The sequence below is a fragment of the Coffea arabica genome, chromosome 11c, assembly GCF_036785885.1.
Source record: "Coffea arabica cultivar ET-39 chromosome 11c, Coffea Arabica ET-39 HiFi, whole genome shotgun sequence".
NCBI lineage: Eukaryota > Viridiplantae > Streptophyta > Magnoliopsida > Gentianales > Rubiaceae > Coffea > Coffea arabica.
In genome coordinates, this window is record NC_092330.1 from 41184289 (window position 1) to 41197833 (window position 13545).

Below are 13545 nucleotides of genomic sequence, written 5' to 3' on the forward strand. Positions count from 1 at the left end.
TTGAAAATGGCATCGATGTGGATCAGTCCCAGCATGCTGCATACATATTTTTATGATTATATCTTGCAATGTCTGTTTTATAGTGGTAAAGCTACTCTTGTGATTAATTTATGGTAAGGCATATGTTGATTATTGGCAAAGTAATTACCATTGTGTATGATAGGGGGAAACGTCTCGAAAGAGTTTACTAAAAAATTGAATATGTAATTTCGGAATCCAATTCCGATCCAAAAGTTTAAACTATTAAGTTTCGAACTTTTACTTATATATTAACCGCTTTTTTTCTATCTCTCGGACCAATGTGGGACATAACCTTTTACTGACAAACCTAACAAATCTCCCCCTTCATGAGTAACCTTCACATTAAACCCAAATTTACAAGTCATTTTTCGGACCCATTTTAAAAGTCAACGCAAAATCATTTTACCACCTAATGTCACATTTTTTCTCAAATTGGCCTCACTCTTTTACAACATCCAAACTGCATTCTGGACGTCTACCGACCTTTGACTCCTTGATCTAAAACCAACCGGGCCCCTGCCAAATCCATGGCGCACAACGTGGTTGATTTCTTGATGATCCTTTTTGGTGGGTTAAGTGGAACCATAGTAACTGAAGAGATTTGCTGGTATGTTGATAGGAAGAGAGAGAAGGGACTTGGACATCTTATCAAACAAAAGAAAATTGTTGATGAGTGAATCTGTGAAGATGATGAACTTATCAACAATCATTTAGTAAATATTGGCGTAAAAAAGGCATCATCACTAGCTACTTTTGAAGCCCTAAAAGAAAAAGGCCATAATGCTACTTTTGTGCCTCTTACTAATAATAATATATTCAAAAAGATTTAATCTTTATAGATTAAACTTAGAGTATTTAAAGTTAACGATGCAAATCTATATTTCTTTTTATAGATTTTTAGAAGAAAAATGATGATTAGACAGTTTGAGGTATGATTTGTGAATGATCTGTTAAAGTGCTCTTGGGGTTGATGTTGTATCTTGAAATGTAATCAATTTTTAATTTTTTTTAGTTTATTAGCCTAGATTTGAAAATGTTTATTTATTGAGACAACAAAACTTATGCATGCTTTTGGATTAAGGCTGTCAAAGGTTAAAAAGATTTTTTCCCCTTCAACTGCCAATAAATGTGAAAAAATTGCATCCGGATCTAATATTTGGCAAAATCAACATTTCTTAGCTTCAGGTAAGAAGAAAGTCTCTTTTAACTACATGGATATTTCTTCACCCTTGCATTCGGTAATTTTCAGAATACGAACATAATTGGTTGTAACTAATCATTGCTCCAATTGCTCAATTAGTTTTGATGGGTCAGTTGTTAATCCCTAGCAGAGATGATAGTTTAAAAAATGAAACTACATCCAAAAATGCTATCAAATGTCCTCATATTTATGTTTGCGTAGAATTTTTACATCAATGGATAATGGTGGATCATCTGTTAGAAGATTTTCTGAGTTACTTGTTTTTTTCATTCTTTTTTCTAGTAGCATACTAGTGTAGGCATATCATAAACAATGAGTTCTATGGCATATGGATGATCTGGTTCAGCAAATCTTCCATTGCTTGAAAATGGCATAGATGTGGATTAGTCCCAGCATGCTGCAAACATATTTATATGATTATATCTTGCAATGTCTGACTTATAGTGGTAAAGCTACTCTTGTGATTAATTTATGGTGAGATGTTGATTATTGACAAAGTAATTACCATTGTGTATGATAGGGAGAAACATCTCGAATGAGTTTACTAAAAAACTCAATATGTAATTCCGGAATCCAATTCTGATTCAAAAGTTTAAACTATTAGGTTTCGTACCTTTACTTATATATTAACCGCTTTTTTTCTATCTCTCGGACCAATGTGGGACATAACCTTTTACTGACAAACCTAACAAATCTCCCCCTTCATGAGTAATCTCCATAATAAATCCAAATTTACAAGTCTTTTTTCCGACCCATTTTAATAGTCAATGCAAACTCATTTTATCACTTAATGTCACATTTTTTTTCAAATATGAACCCACTTTTTTACAACATCTAAACTGCGTTTTGGACGTCTGCCAACCTTTGCCTCCGTGGTCTAACACCAACCGGACTCCTGCCAAATTCATGGCGCACAACATGGTTGATTTCTTGATGATCCTTTTTGGTGAGTTAAGTGGAACCATAGTAACTGAAGAGATTTGCTGGTATGTTGATAGGAAGAGAGAGATGGGACTTGGTCATCTTATCAAACAAAAGAAAATTGTTGATAAGTGAATCTGTTAAGATGATGAACTTATCAACAATCACTTAGCAAATATTGGCGCAAAAAGAGCATCATCACTTGCTGTCTTTGAAGCACCAAAAGAAAAAGGCCATAATGCTACTTTTGTGCCTATTCCTAATAGTAATGTATTCAAAAAAAATTTATTCTTTATAGATTAAACTTAGAGTATTTAAGGTTAATGATGCAAATCTATATTTCTTTTTATAAATTTTTGGAAGCAAAATGATGATTAGACAGTTTGAGGTATGATTTGTGATAGATCTGTTAAAGTGCTCTTGGGGCTGATGTTGTATCTTGAAATGTAATCAATTTTTACTTTTTCTTTTGTTTATTAGCCTAGGTTTGAAATTGTTTATTTATTGAGACAACAAAACTTATGCATGCTTTTGGATTAATGCTGTCAAAAGCTAAAAGATTTTTTTCCCCTTTAACTGCAAATAAATGTCGAAAAATTGGATCCGGATCTAATATTTGGCAAAATCAACATTTCTTAGTTTCAGGTAAGACGAAAGTCTCTTTTAACTACATGGATATTTTTTCACCCTTGGATTCGGTAATTTTTAGAATACGAACATAATTGGTTGTGACTAATCATTGCTCTAATTGCTCAATTAGTTTTGATGGGTCAATTGTTAATCCTTGACATAGATGATAGTTTAAAAAATGGAACTACATCCAAAAATGCTATCAAATGTCCTCTTATTTATGTTTGCGCAGAATTTTTGCATCAACGGATAATGGTGGATCATCTGTTAGAAGATTTTCTGAGTTACTTGTTCTTTTCATTCTTTTTTCTAGTAGCATACTAGTGTATGCATATCATAAACAATGAGTTCTCTGGCATATGGATGATTTGGTTCAGCAAATCTTCCATTGCTTGAAAATGGCATAGATGTGGATCAATCCCAGTATGCTGTATACATATCTATATGATTATATCTTGCAATGTCTGACTTATGGTAGTAAAGCTGCTCTTGTGATTAATTTATGGTTAGGGAGATGTTGATTATTGGCAAAGTAATTACGATTGTGTATGATAGGGGGAAACGTTTCAAGAGAGTCTACTAAAAAACCCAATATGTAAGTCAGAAATCCAATTCTAATCCAAAAATTTAAACTATTAGATTTCGGACCATTACTTACCTATTAACCACTCATTTTCTATCTCTTGAACCAATTTGGGGCATAATCTTTTACTCATAAATCTAACAAATCTCTCCGTTCATGAGTAAATTTACAAGCCTTTTTTTTAACCCATTTTTATATTCAACGCATACTCATTTTATCACCTAATGTCATCTTTTCTCCCAAATATGGACCCACTCTTCTTCAACATGCAAACTGCATTTTGGACATCTGCCAACCTTTGGCTCCTTGGTCTAACACCAACCGGACCCCTGCCAAATTCATGGTGCACCTGGTCCAACACTAACCAAACTCCTTAGTATTTTGGCACTTCAATCCACCATCAAGAAGAGCATTTTCACCGGTCCAATACCGAGAAAAATTCACTTGCCCATGAGTTATCCAATTTTATAATCTGAAATTCTGATACCAATTTGATAGGGGGAAACCGCTTGAGAGAGTCTACCAAAGAGCCTAATATATAAGTCAGGAATCCAATTCTGACTCAAAAACTTAAGTCATTAGGTTTCGGACCTTACTTACATATTAATCCTCTTTCTCTATCTTTCGAATCAATGTGAGACATAACTCTTTACTGAACCTAACAGTATACAGGCACAACCAAATTTTTTTTTTTTGGAGGGAAAAAGAAACGCACAACCAGTTACTTGCAAATAGTTGATTAGTTGGATTAAGTTTGTCACATGAATTCTTGGGTGGTTGATTTCAATTTTACTAACATTTGCATGTCCAGAGACTTGATGGTATTTTAGTTTCATTGCTTTTTTATAGTCATGGTTCATTCATTGGACAACAGCAAGGGAAATATGCTCTTGATTTATTTTTTTTTTCTTTTGCTTTTCTATGATACACTATTTTCTGTAATGCTAATACTACATTGTTTATCTCTATAGTGCCAGAGAGACAAAACAGCAGCAGCAGCAGCAGCAGCAGCATTTGGTGGGGAGAGCAATTTTCCATTTCCATCAGCAAAACTCTCTCTTTTAGGTTGTTGCCTTTGTTATTTGTCAACTATCTATCTCTAATTAACTCCTTTCGCGTTGCTTGCATAATTTGGCAAACTGTTGCCTCTGTCTATATATTATGAATTACTACATCGTTGAACTGAACCCTTTTCTTTTGGACGATAGTAGGGGCTTAATTAGCATTATCAAGGATGACTGTAATTAACAGCTAGCGCTTGAGTGCTTGTCTTAGGTTATTTACTATTGGTCTCTTACTAATTGCTCCAAAAAGAATTACATTATTGAATTCTGATTTTATTGGAGCAAGTAGATGGCTTTCAATTTGCAATCCTGACTACTGAATCTTGTGAAAAAATATGCTGCCTACAGGCCATTTTGTCTACCAATATAGTTTTATTCTGTTATTCAGTCACCTCTCCACTTGAGAGTTTTGCTCTCTCTCTCAAAAGAACAGACTTCGGTTGCTGCAGAGTTCACCAGCCTAGTCAGCTGCAAATAAGCATGTCAAAGTTACTGTAAGACATCAATCATTCCAATGTAGTTTATGGCGTAATTTACCTTTGTATAAACTGATGATATAACAACAAACTTTTCTGTTTTGAGACAAAGACATAAGAGCCTATGCTTTAGTGTCTCGGAGCAAATGCATTGCATCTCTTCATGTATATTGATAGATTTAGTGCGCAAAAAAATCTTTACAATTATCGGAATTGATACACATTATATTCATTCCAATTTTTCTTATTTTATTAAAATGATTAATTGTGTTCAAAATTTTAAATTTGCCATGATACCCTTGAATTGCTAATACCACTGTCTGGGCTTTGTATTTATTTCAATGGTAAAGAAATGAAGGCAGACAACAAGGTCAAAATAGGAATGAAGTTATCAGTTCCATTTTTCTTCATGGGTTACAAAAAAAATGTATGCATGCCATGCCTGTGTTCCCTTGAAAAAACTAACTGGTGTTGTAGAGGATGCAGGTAAGTTGGGATTTTACTAAGCACATTGCACTAAAGCTCTCAGAAACGTTATGGTATAAAGATTGTTTCTGATTTTTGGGTATGTCACAGAAAAATAATTAAAATTACTACCACTGCTCTTAATTTTGCTTATAAAAAAATGTCCTAGAAAGCATTTACAATTTTTTCTTTCAAAAAATTAAATTGAAAAATTGTATTAACCCATGATTAGTTTCGAATCAATAGCACCAAAAGCAACAAAAACACAAAAGAAAAAAGAATATCGGGCAAGATTTGGTTCAGCAGTTGCCTCCATTTTAGACAAAATCTGAACATAAAAGTCGTGAGGTTGAAAATTTCCAAAAACTAAACACTAAACGTATCCATATTCTCTGTGTTTTAGTCACTTTAGATTCTAATATCTTTCTAATAACTCATGCTATCAAACTATTTACAAAATTTTAAAATTCGACCCGTGTTTCACAAGTTAAAGAAGTTCAAAATAGAAAAAAAAAAAAAAATACCGATGCACAAAGCTTATGATAACTCAGACATCAGTTTTTAAATGTCTCTCTTTAATAATAAGAAAGTGCTCGTACCACAAAGCGTTTTAACTCATTCTTGAGTGTGATTAATGCAATGAAGACATCGGGAAAAAGAAAGATGTCATGTCCCTCCACTTTTTTATTTTTATTTTTATTTTTTAGCAAGAAAGGATGGGGATTTAAGAAGTAGGGCAGGGGATTAAATTAGGACCTCTATGATCTAAGGCCTTAGCCAAATGTCCCTCCACTTACATAGGTACTTCCTCATCATATCGATAAATTCCACAATATGCATGTCCAAGCTCTTCAATTAATTTATATGGTTTGAAGAGATAATTGCAACATAATTAGTACTAAATTATAGTAAGCTGCTCGATTAATTTATTGTGGTCACTCGTTAATCTTAGGCCTAGCTAATAATTTTTTTAGAAAGTGATATTAAGAAGACTAATAAGCGATATTAGAAAAGGTTACCAAATTTAAGCTTGTGCACTCGAAAGTTGAATTTGTGCATTAATAATTTGTTTTAGTTAACTTTGCTTTAATTTTTCTGCTTTGCATATTATATTTGTAACAGCTGAACTGCTTCTATACATGCTTCGCATGTTTAATGACAGGTCTATGTTTGAAAAAGGAAGCAGCGGGGATGGGTCGTGGCTTTTCCCGTATTTCCTTTCATGTGCATTTTTCGAACAACGCGTTCTCTCGAAAAAAGAATACTGGTGAAAGGATTTGGTTTAATAGTTGCCTCAGTTTTTAAACAAAGCCTGAGCATAAAAAGTTCTGAGGCTGAAATTTTCTAAAAACTATCATGTTTGGGTTGCCATTTTCTATAGAAAAATATACCATAATAATTTGATGTATGTGAGAAAAATGTGGTAACAAAAAACATAAAAATTATTATGCAAAAAATTTCAGCCCAAACCATAGTTATTAAACCCGGCCCGGCGGTCGAACCGGTCAAACCGGTGGACCGGTCATTGGACCGGGCCGGGTTTGGAATCAGATCGTTTGTGCACAGAGACCGTTGACTTAGTCAACGATCCAGCGGTCGAACCGGGTTAAACCGGAAACCCGGCCGGTTTTGGCCGATTTTGTCACTAACTGGATTTTGTGGAAAAATTATTTTGCTATTGTTGGGACTCGAACTTCCGACCTTTGCTCTCACACTATCGCTTGCTTACCACCAAACCACTTCCAAATATGTTGATATAGTAGCTTTAGTATGATATATAAATGTTTTTTCAATTCTATCTTTTTTTCTCTAAAACAAATTTGTTTGGAATCTTTTAATAAAAATTTATTACCCTCCAAACTCTATAAGTTATAAAATGGATTCCAAAAATAACATATTACATAATTCATTTAAAGACAAATATTATTTTTAATAAATTTTTACACTTAAAATTCATAAATAAGCTAGATAATTACACTAAATATAGATAAAATTTTACACTTGAAATTTGGTATATTAATAAATAACTTTATATTTGATTGATTCTTATATGAATTAATTATTTTATAACAAATTAAATTAAATGTGCTTTTGTTATGACATTATTTATTACAATTTATATCATATATCTTATATAAATAATTATGAAATATAATATTTAAATATATGTAGTGACCCACCGGTTCAACCACTCACCCACCGGTTCAACCAGTAACCCGTTGACCCACCTCCTTCGCCGGGTTCCTTCCCGGGTTGGGTTTAATAACTATGGTCCAAACGACAACTCATGCAACACTACGATTTTACAAATTTTAAAAATTTGATTCGTGTTTTACAAATTAAAAACGAGTTTCAAAATGTAAAATAATTAATGCATTAATTAAGTAGATTGTCTCTTATTCATATTAATGAGTGTCCAGTAGGTAGTAGTAAATAGGAAATGTGTAATGTTTGAAATGAGAAATCCTTTTACTAACATTACATTTCCTATTTACTACTACCTTATATTAATGCCATGCAGTGTTTTAATTCATTCTTAACTGGCTTTCAAATCATTATCTACTACAAGCGGGAGTGTAGTTAAACTGTCTTGTCAGAGCATTGACAAGGCCCTTTCCCATGAAAAACGATCCTCAATCTTGTAGTACCAAAAATTCAATCAGCACCCACAATAGCTAAGAAACCAATTTCAACGAAATTTGACAAATTGAGAGTACTGATGAACTGAACAAGAATTGCAGAATGTAGAGTCTCAAAGGAATTGACAAAACCATTTGCTTCCAATTCAATGCTAGTTTATTCATACTTTTGAGTTGGGATCATACATACACCCCAGTGGCCCTATTTGGATTGCTATTTTTAAAACTTTTTGTAGGAAAATGTATTGTACTGATTTGATGTATGTGAGGTAAAAAGATAATGTGTTCATGAAAAATGTAAAAAAATTTTTTTGCAGAAAATCACAATTCAAAATAGGCCGATTCATTAACTAATCCAACCCAAAGAGGTACTATTGATTTTCCCCCCCCAAAAATGGTATTATTGGTACTTCATAACCCTCGTGTGCAACCCTTCTGGTGCTTCAACTCTTGGGAAATATCGAATCTTATTTTCTCCTATTTCTTCCCACCTGTAAAATTGTAAAACAATCATCACAAAAAAGCATTCAGATTTAATTAAAGTTGAAGGGCATCAATTATGCATCATTTTATATTATTATCATTTTTTGGCCTTTATTTCTAGAACAAAATATTCATGAGTTACAAGCTTGGCAGATCTCACCTATACCGGGTCACAAAGTAGTGAAGGAACACCGAAATTGTGACTATCCCCAGTTCTTTACCAGGACAAAGCCTACTTCCTCCACCGAACAAGAAGAAATAACTATGGGATTCCAAGCTCATATCCTGCATTGGACCCAAAAATCATGTCATTTTACATAAATGTAACTTGTTATAAATAGAATTATATAACAAGCCCAACTGAAAGATTATTAGTGTCTAACCTGCAACCATCTCCATGGATTAAATTTGAATGGCTCAGGATAAAGGTATGGGTCGTAGTTGACTTCCCTTGTAAAGACGTAAATTTTCCATCCTTTTGGAATGAGAAATCCTGAAAATAACGTAGCAAGTAAATAGGAAATGTAGGAGGAACTAGCATCATATCATTTGTAAATTGTAATTTCTGCTGCCTTGACTTCAGCAATGGCGCTTAGACAACTCTTAGCATATGCTGTTATCTCTAGTTTTGTTTTCTTTTTTGTTCTATATCGCACCATTTAACTCCATATCTTTGGTGGCCTTCCTCAAAACACCATTGACAACGGTAGCCAATCTCAGGGTTTCAAAGATGACCTGCAAAAGACAACGTATACAGAGAATTATTTTGCAAACCCTTTTGACCCAAATATACTAATTATAAGTTCCACCATGTAGCTTTCAAAGAGATTAACTGAATTACCGCACGAGTAAACCTCATCGATTTATAGTCATTCCAGTCAATTGGTTGTTCAAGCGACTTGTTGTGACGAACCATGAAATGCTCCTCCTGGAATGGACAAAAATTATGCGACTATCCTGAAACTATAATTGAATGAATCCAAGAAAAGAAAGAATTACGGGTTATTTACCCTGATTTCCTCCAAAGCCTTGGGATGTTCATGGAGATATTTGACAGCCATCATGGATGTAGTTGACAGAGTTTCATATCCAGAATTCAGAATCGTCATTATTTGATCATATATCTCCTCATCATTAAGCTTATAGCTCGAGTCTTCGTTTGCTAACAGAGAATTTAGCATGTCATCGTGATGAAATGTGGAGGAAGCTGCTCGTCTACTTTTTATTACTTCTGTTAAAAGCTTAACAATATTTTTCCTTGCCTGTAGAAACACAGCCATGTTACATTAGCCACACTGTTCTTCAGAAATGTAAATCATTTTGACAGAAACAAATTATAGCCAGGGCTATACCTGAAGCCCTTTATAGTAGTTTGTTCCCGGAAGGTTGATAGGAAGAGAAATTGTTCCTACCACAAACTTGTCAAATTCTGCCTTGAAAGCTTCATAAATTACACTTGATTCATCCTCGAAAATCTGATTGAAGGATAGGAAGAATGCCATCTGCAAGAAAAGATGTTGCATTAACTGATGAAAGTCGCCCAGATGATGACTAAATAAACAAAAATTTTAACCAATAAATAAATAACTTGGGATTCCTAATTTTTCAAGTTCCAATTGACTCAAACTGTTGTGAAACATCTTTGAAACACATACCTCTTGGGACTTTTCTTGAATATCAATGGCTTTTCCATCCCAATTTTGGAGGAATAGTCTCGTGTATTTGTCAATCTTAGGTAGTAAATAACTTGGGATTCCTAATTTTTCAAGTTCCAATTGATTCAAACTGTTGTGAAACATCTTTAAAACACATACCTCTTGGGACTTTTCTTGAATATCAATGGCTTTTCCATCCCAATTTTGGAGGAATAGTCTCATGTATTTGTCAATCTTAGGTAGTAGCTGTTCTTTCACTGTTGAAGGGCCTATAAGAAGCATGGCTGACCCTCTAATTTGCTTGTGAGCGAATCCACTCACAGCGGCAATGTTATGCTTCCCCAATATGTCCAGTGAGGATTGTGGATATCCTGGCACAAGCCCTTTTGCTTCATTCAAAAGAATATACCTGTTGAGCTCCGGATCCATGCAGACAACGGTAGGGCATCCTAATATATGGGATTTGAAAAGGTTTCCATACCTGCGGTGACAAAATATAAAATCTGTGAAAATCTATAGACCATGTTGCGGGATTTAATTTAAAGGGCAAAAGAAAGAAAAAAAATGTTAAAAAGGTAGAGCATATAGTAATATATTTAATACTGTACTGTATAAAGGGAGAGAACTAGTTGTTCAAAATTATAAACATCACCGGGACACTAACACGTAAAATTTACCCGACAAAACCACATACTTAGTTGATCATTTTCTGCTAACGGAAATAATGGATGAAATGCATAAAGAATAATCAAGTATACAAGGCTCTTACTCAGAAAGCCACAAAAATTTGCTATATGATCATACAAACCAACCTCTTAAAAGGGTGTTACTATATCTTGGAATGATTTCAGCTGGCTGCCAGCGGGCATGCGACATAAGTTTTGGCGATGGTGATTATTAACTCTAGCCTTTACTTTTAAGTAATTAGAGTAAAAATGGCAATCAACAAAGAACCAGAAAACAGAGGAAAAGGAAAATTTACAAAGCTATACTTTCCAGCCACATCTTTTTTCCCTGAACTTAGTCAAAATTAATGCATAGCCTGCTTGTAGTACTTATTTGCCTGATTTTGGGGAACAAATAAGAGATAATGACTGTTAATAATAAGAATCATAATCGCAACAATTGACTAGAGAATTAGCAATATGAGGCTGAAGAACCAACCTTGTTCTTTGCCTTTTCATGAACTCTGGTCCTAGCTCTAAGAACTTTACAGTCTCACCAAAAAATGGCCACCCCATGGTGCCAGGAGGCAACCCTTTTTTCGAATATCTTATGTAATTCCAATTCAACAGAAACAAGAAGATGCAAAGAACCCCAAAAGCTAGCCAAGAAATAAGAATCAAACCCTCCATTGAAAGTAGAATACTTCTGATCTACACACAATGCAAAGAGTATAACTAGCCGACCATATTTATATGCATACGACCAGGACTAGTATTACATATCGCATGATGAACAAACGGCGAACATTGTGCGACACTTGGCAGAAAAGGCAAAGCATTTAAGGCTAACCTTGTACTTGAACCCAATATGCCAATTAATCATACTTATAATCTTCTGCCGATATTCATATGGAAGATATTTCTATTGAAAATAATCTTCTTTGTGCTATTGCACATCGCTAAATTACATAAAACTCCTTGTAGTTTTGGGTTTTTGAACAGGCAAACTGAATAAGGAAAGTAAATCCATATTAATTAATGCTTTAAAATAATCAACTATCCCTTAAATTGCAACAATTTGTTAATCTATTTATTGCCACATAGGATCTCTATTAAAAGAAAAGAATCACTTGTAATTATTTTTCCTTATATTACAAGCTTTTTTTGTTTCTGCCCCACACGCATACAGCATTCAGCAGCAAACTTAAGAAGGAAAGTAAATCCATATTAATTAATGCTTTAAAGTTATCAACTATCCCTTGAATTGCAACAATTTGTAGAAGAAATTCACCCTTTCATGGAAACGATAATGTTAGACCCACTATTGTGCACTCTTATAGTATCACCACACCAGATAGCAAACACATATTACACATCTTTCCTATACTGTCAGTGTATACTCTAGCAGGGTGGGATGAATGCCACATCATCTGAATTTGAATTTACACATCAAATTTTGTATATGTGGCATGTATCTAGACCCGTTAGTGTATACACTGTCAGTGTATAAAAGATTTACCCTCTATGGATTAATCTTTCCTATACTGTCAGTGTATATACTAGCGGGGTGGGATGAATGCCACATCATCTGAATTTGAATTTACACATCAAAATTTGTATATGTGGCATGTATCTAGACTCGCTAATGTATACACTATCAGTGTATAAAAAATTTACCCTATATGGATTAATCTTTTCTATACTGTCAGTGTATATACTAACGGAGTGAGATGAATGTCATATCATCTGAATTTGAATTTATATATCAAATTTTGTATATGTAGCATGTATCTAGACCTACTAGTGTATACACTGTCAGTGTATAAAAGATTTACCCTATATGGATTAATCTTTCTTATATTGTGAGCGTATATACTAGCAGGGTGGGATGAATGCTACATCATCTGAATTTGAATTTATAAAAGATGTACCCTACATATATATTCTATCTTTTGGCTATGTGTCTCGTTTATTCTTTCATTGCTATCATTCCTCCCTAGCATTATTATTGATTGTTAGATCACATGTTTCTTTTTTAATCCATAAATTCTAATACAATTAAGGAAAAATTGTTCAAAACGTCTATCATATTTTGTAAAATAACTATTTTCACCCCTTACTTTTAAAAGTATAATTTTACATTTCTTACAAATTTATATAAGTTAAATTTGGTCCCTACTTAGGCTTGTGACTAGTTTTTTACTAGAATCCACGATGTTCCTTACATAAGATCATATTTTAGAGACAAAATTATCAAATCACACTTCACATAATCTAATCCATAGTCCCTCAATTTTACAAAAAGAATTTTTTATCCCTCATTAATCATGTGTACGAATAGATTTTTTTCGTTTTTGAAAATTCATATATATGTCTATTTAATTTCACCTGAACAATACGAATAACATGTAATATATTTTTATTTGATTTCACTTGAACAAGTTAATTGTAGTTATAGGTGAAATTAAATAGAGATATAGTACATGCTATTTATACTGTTCAGAAGAAATCAAATAGACATATACATGGGTTTAAACAAAAAACTATTGGTACACATAATCAATGAGGGATAAAAAATTCATTTTTGAAATATGAGAGACAAAAAAATTTATTTGGTGAATTATGAGAGACTACGAATCGGATTATGTGAAATGTGATTTGACAATTTGGCCCCTTAAAAATAATCATGTGCAAGACACATGATGAATTTTGGCCAAAAACTAGTCAAAAACTTAAATAGGA

General features: G+C 33.4%; 1 protein-coding gene across 2 annotated transcripts; it reads right to left on the minus strand.

The window, feature by feature from the left end:
- Window positions 1-8122: 8122 nt before the first annotated feature.
- LOC113715687 (cytochrome P450 85A) lies at window positions 8123-11493 on the minus strand. 2 transcript variants are annotated; one of them, XM_072071266.1, is made up of 9 exons: window positions 11303-11493; window positions 10139-10619; window positions 9836-9985; window positions 9494-9745; window positions 9325-9411; window positions 9140-9218; window positions 8867-8976; window positions 8644-8768; window positions 8123-8491 (listed from the first exon to the last, which is right to left on the minus strand). In XM_072071266.1, exons 1-9 carry the CDS (start codon window positions 11491-11493, stop codon window positions 8401-8403), a joined length of 1566 nt encoding a protein of 521 aa, XP_071927367.1. In that variant the 3' UTR covers window positions 8123-8400. The 2 variants fall into 2 exon arrangements, with proteins under 2 accessions (XP_071927367.1, XP_071927366.1); XM_072071265.1 differs by lacking the exon at window positions 11303-11493 and having other exon boundaries at window positions 10139-10603.
- Window positions 11494-13545: the final 2052 nt, after the last annotated feature.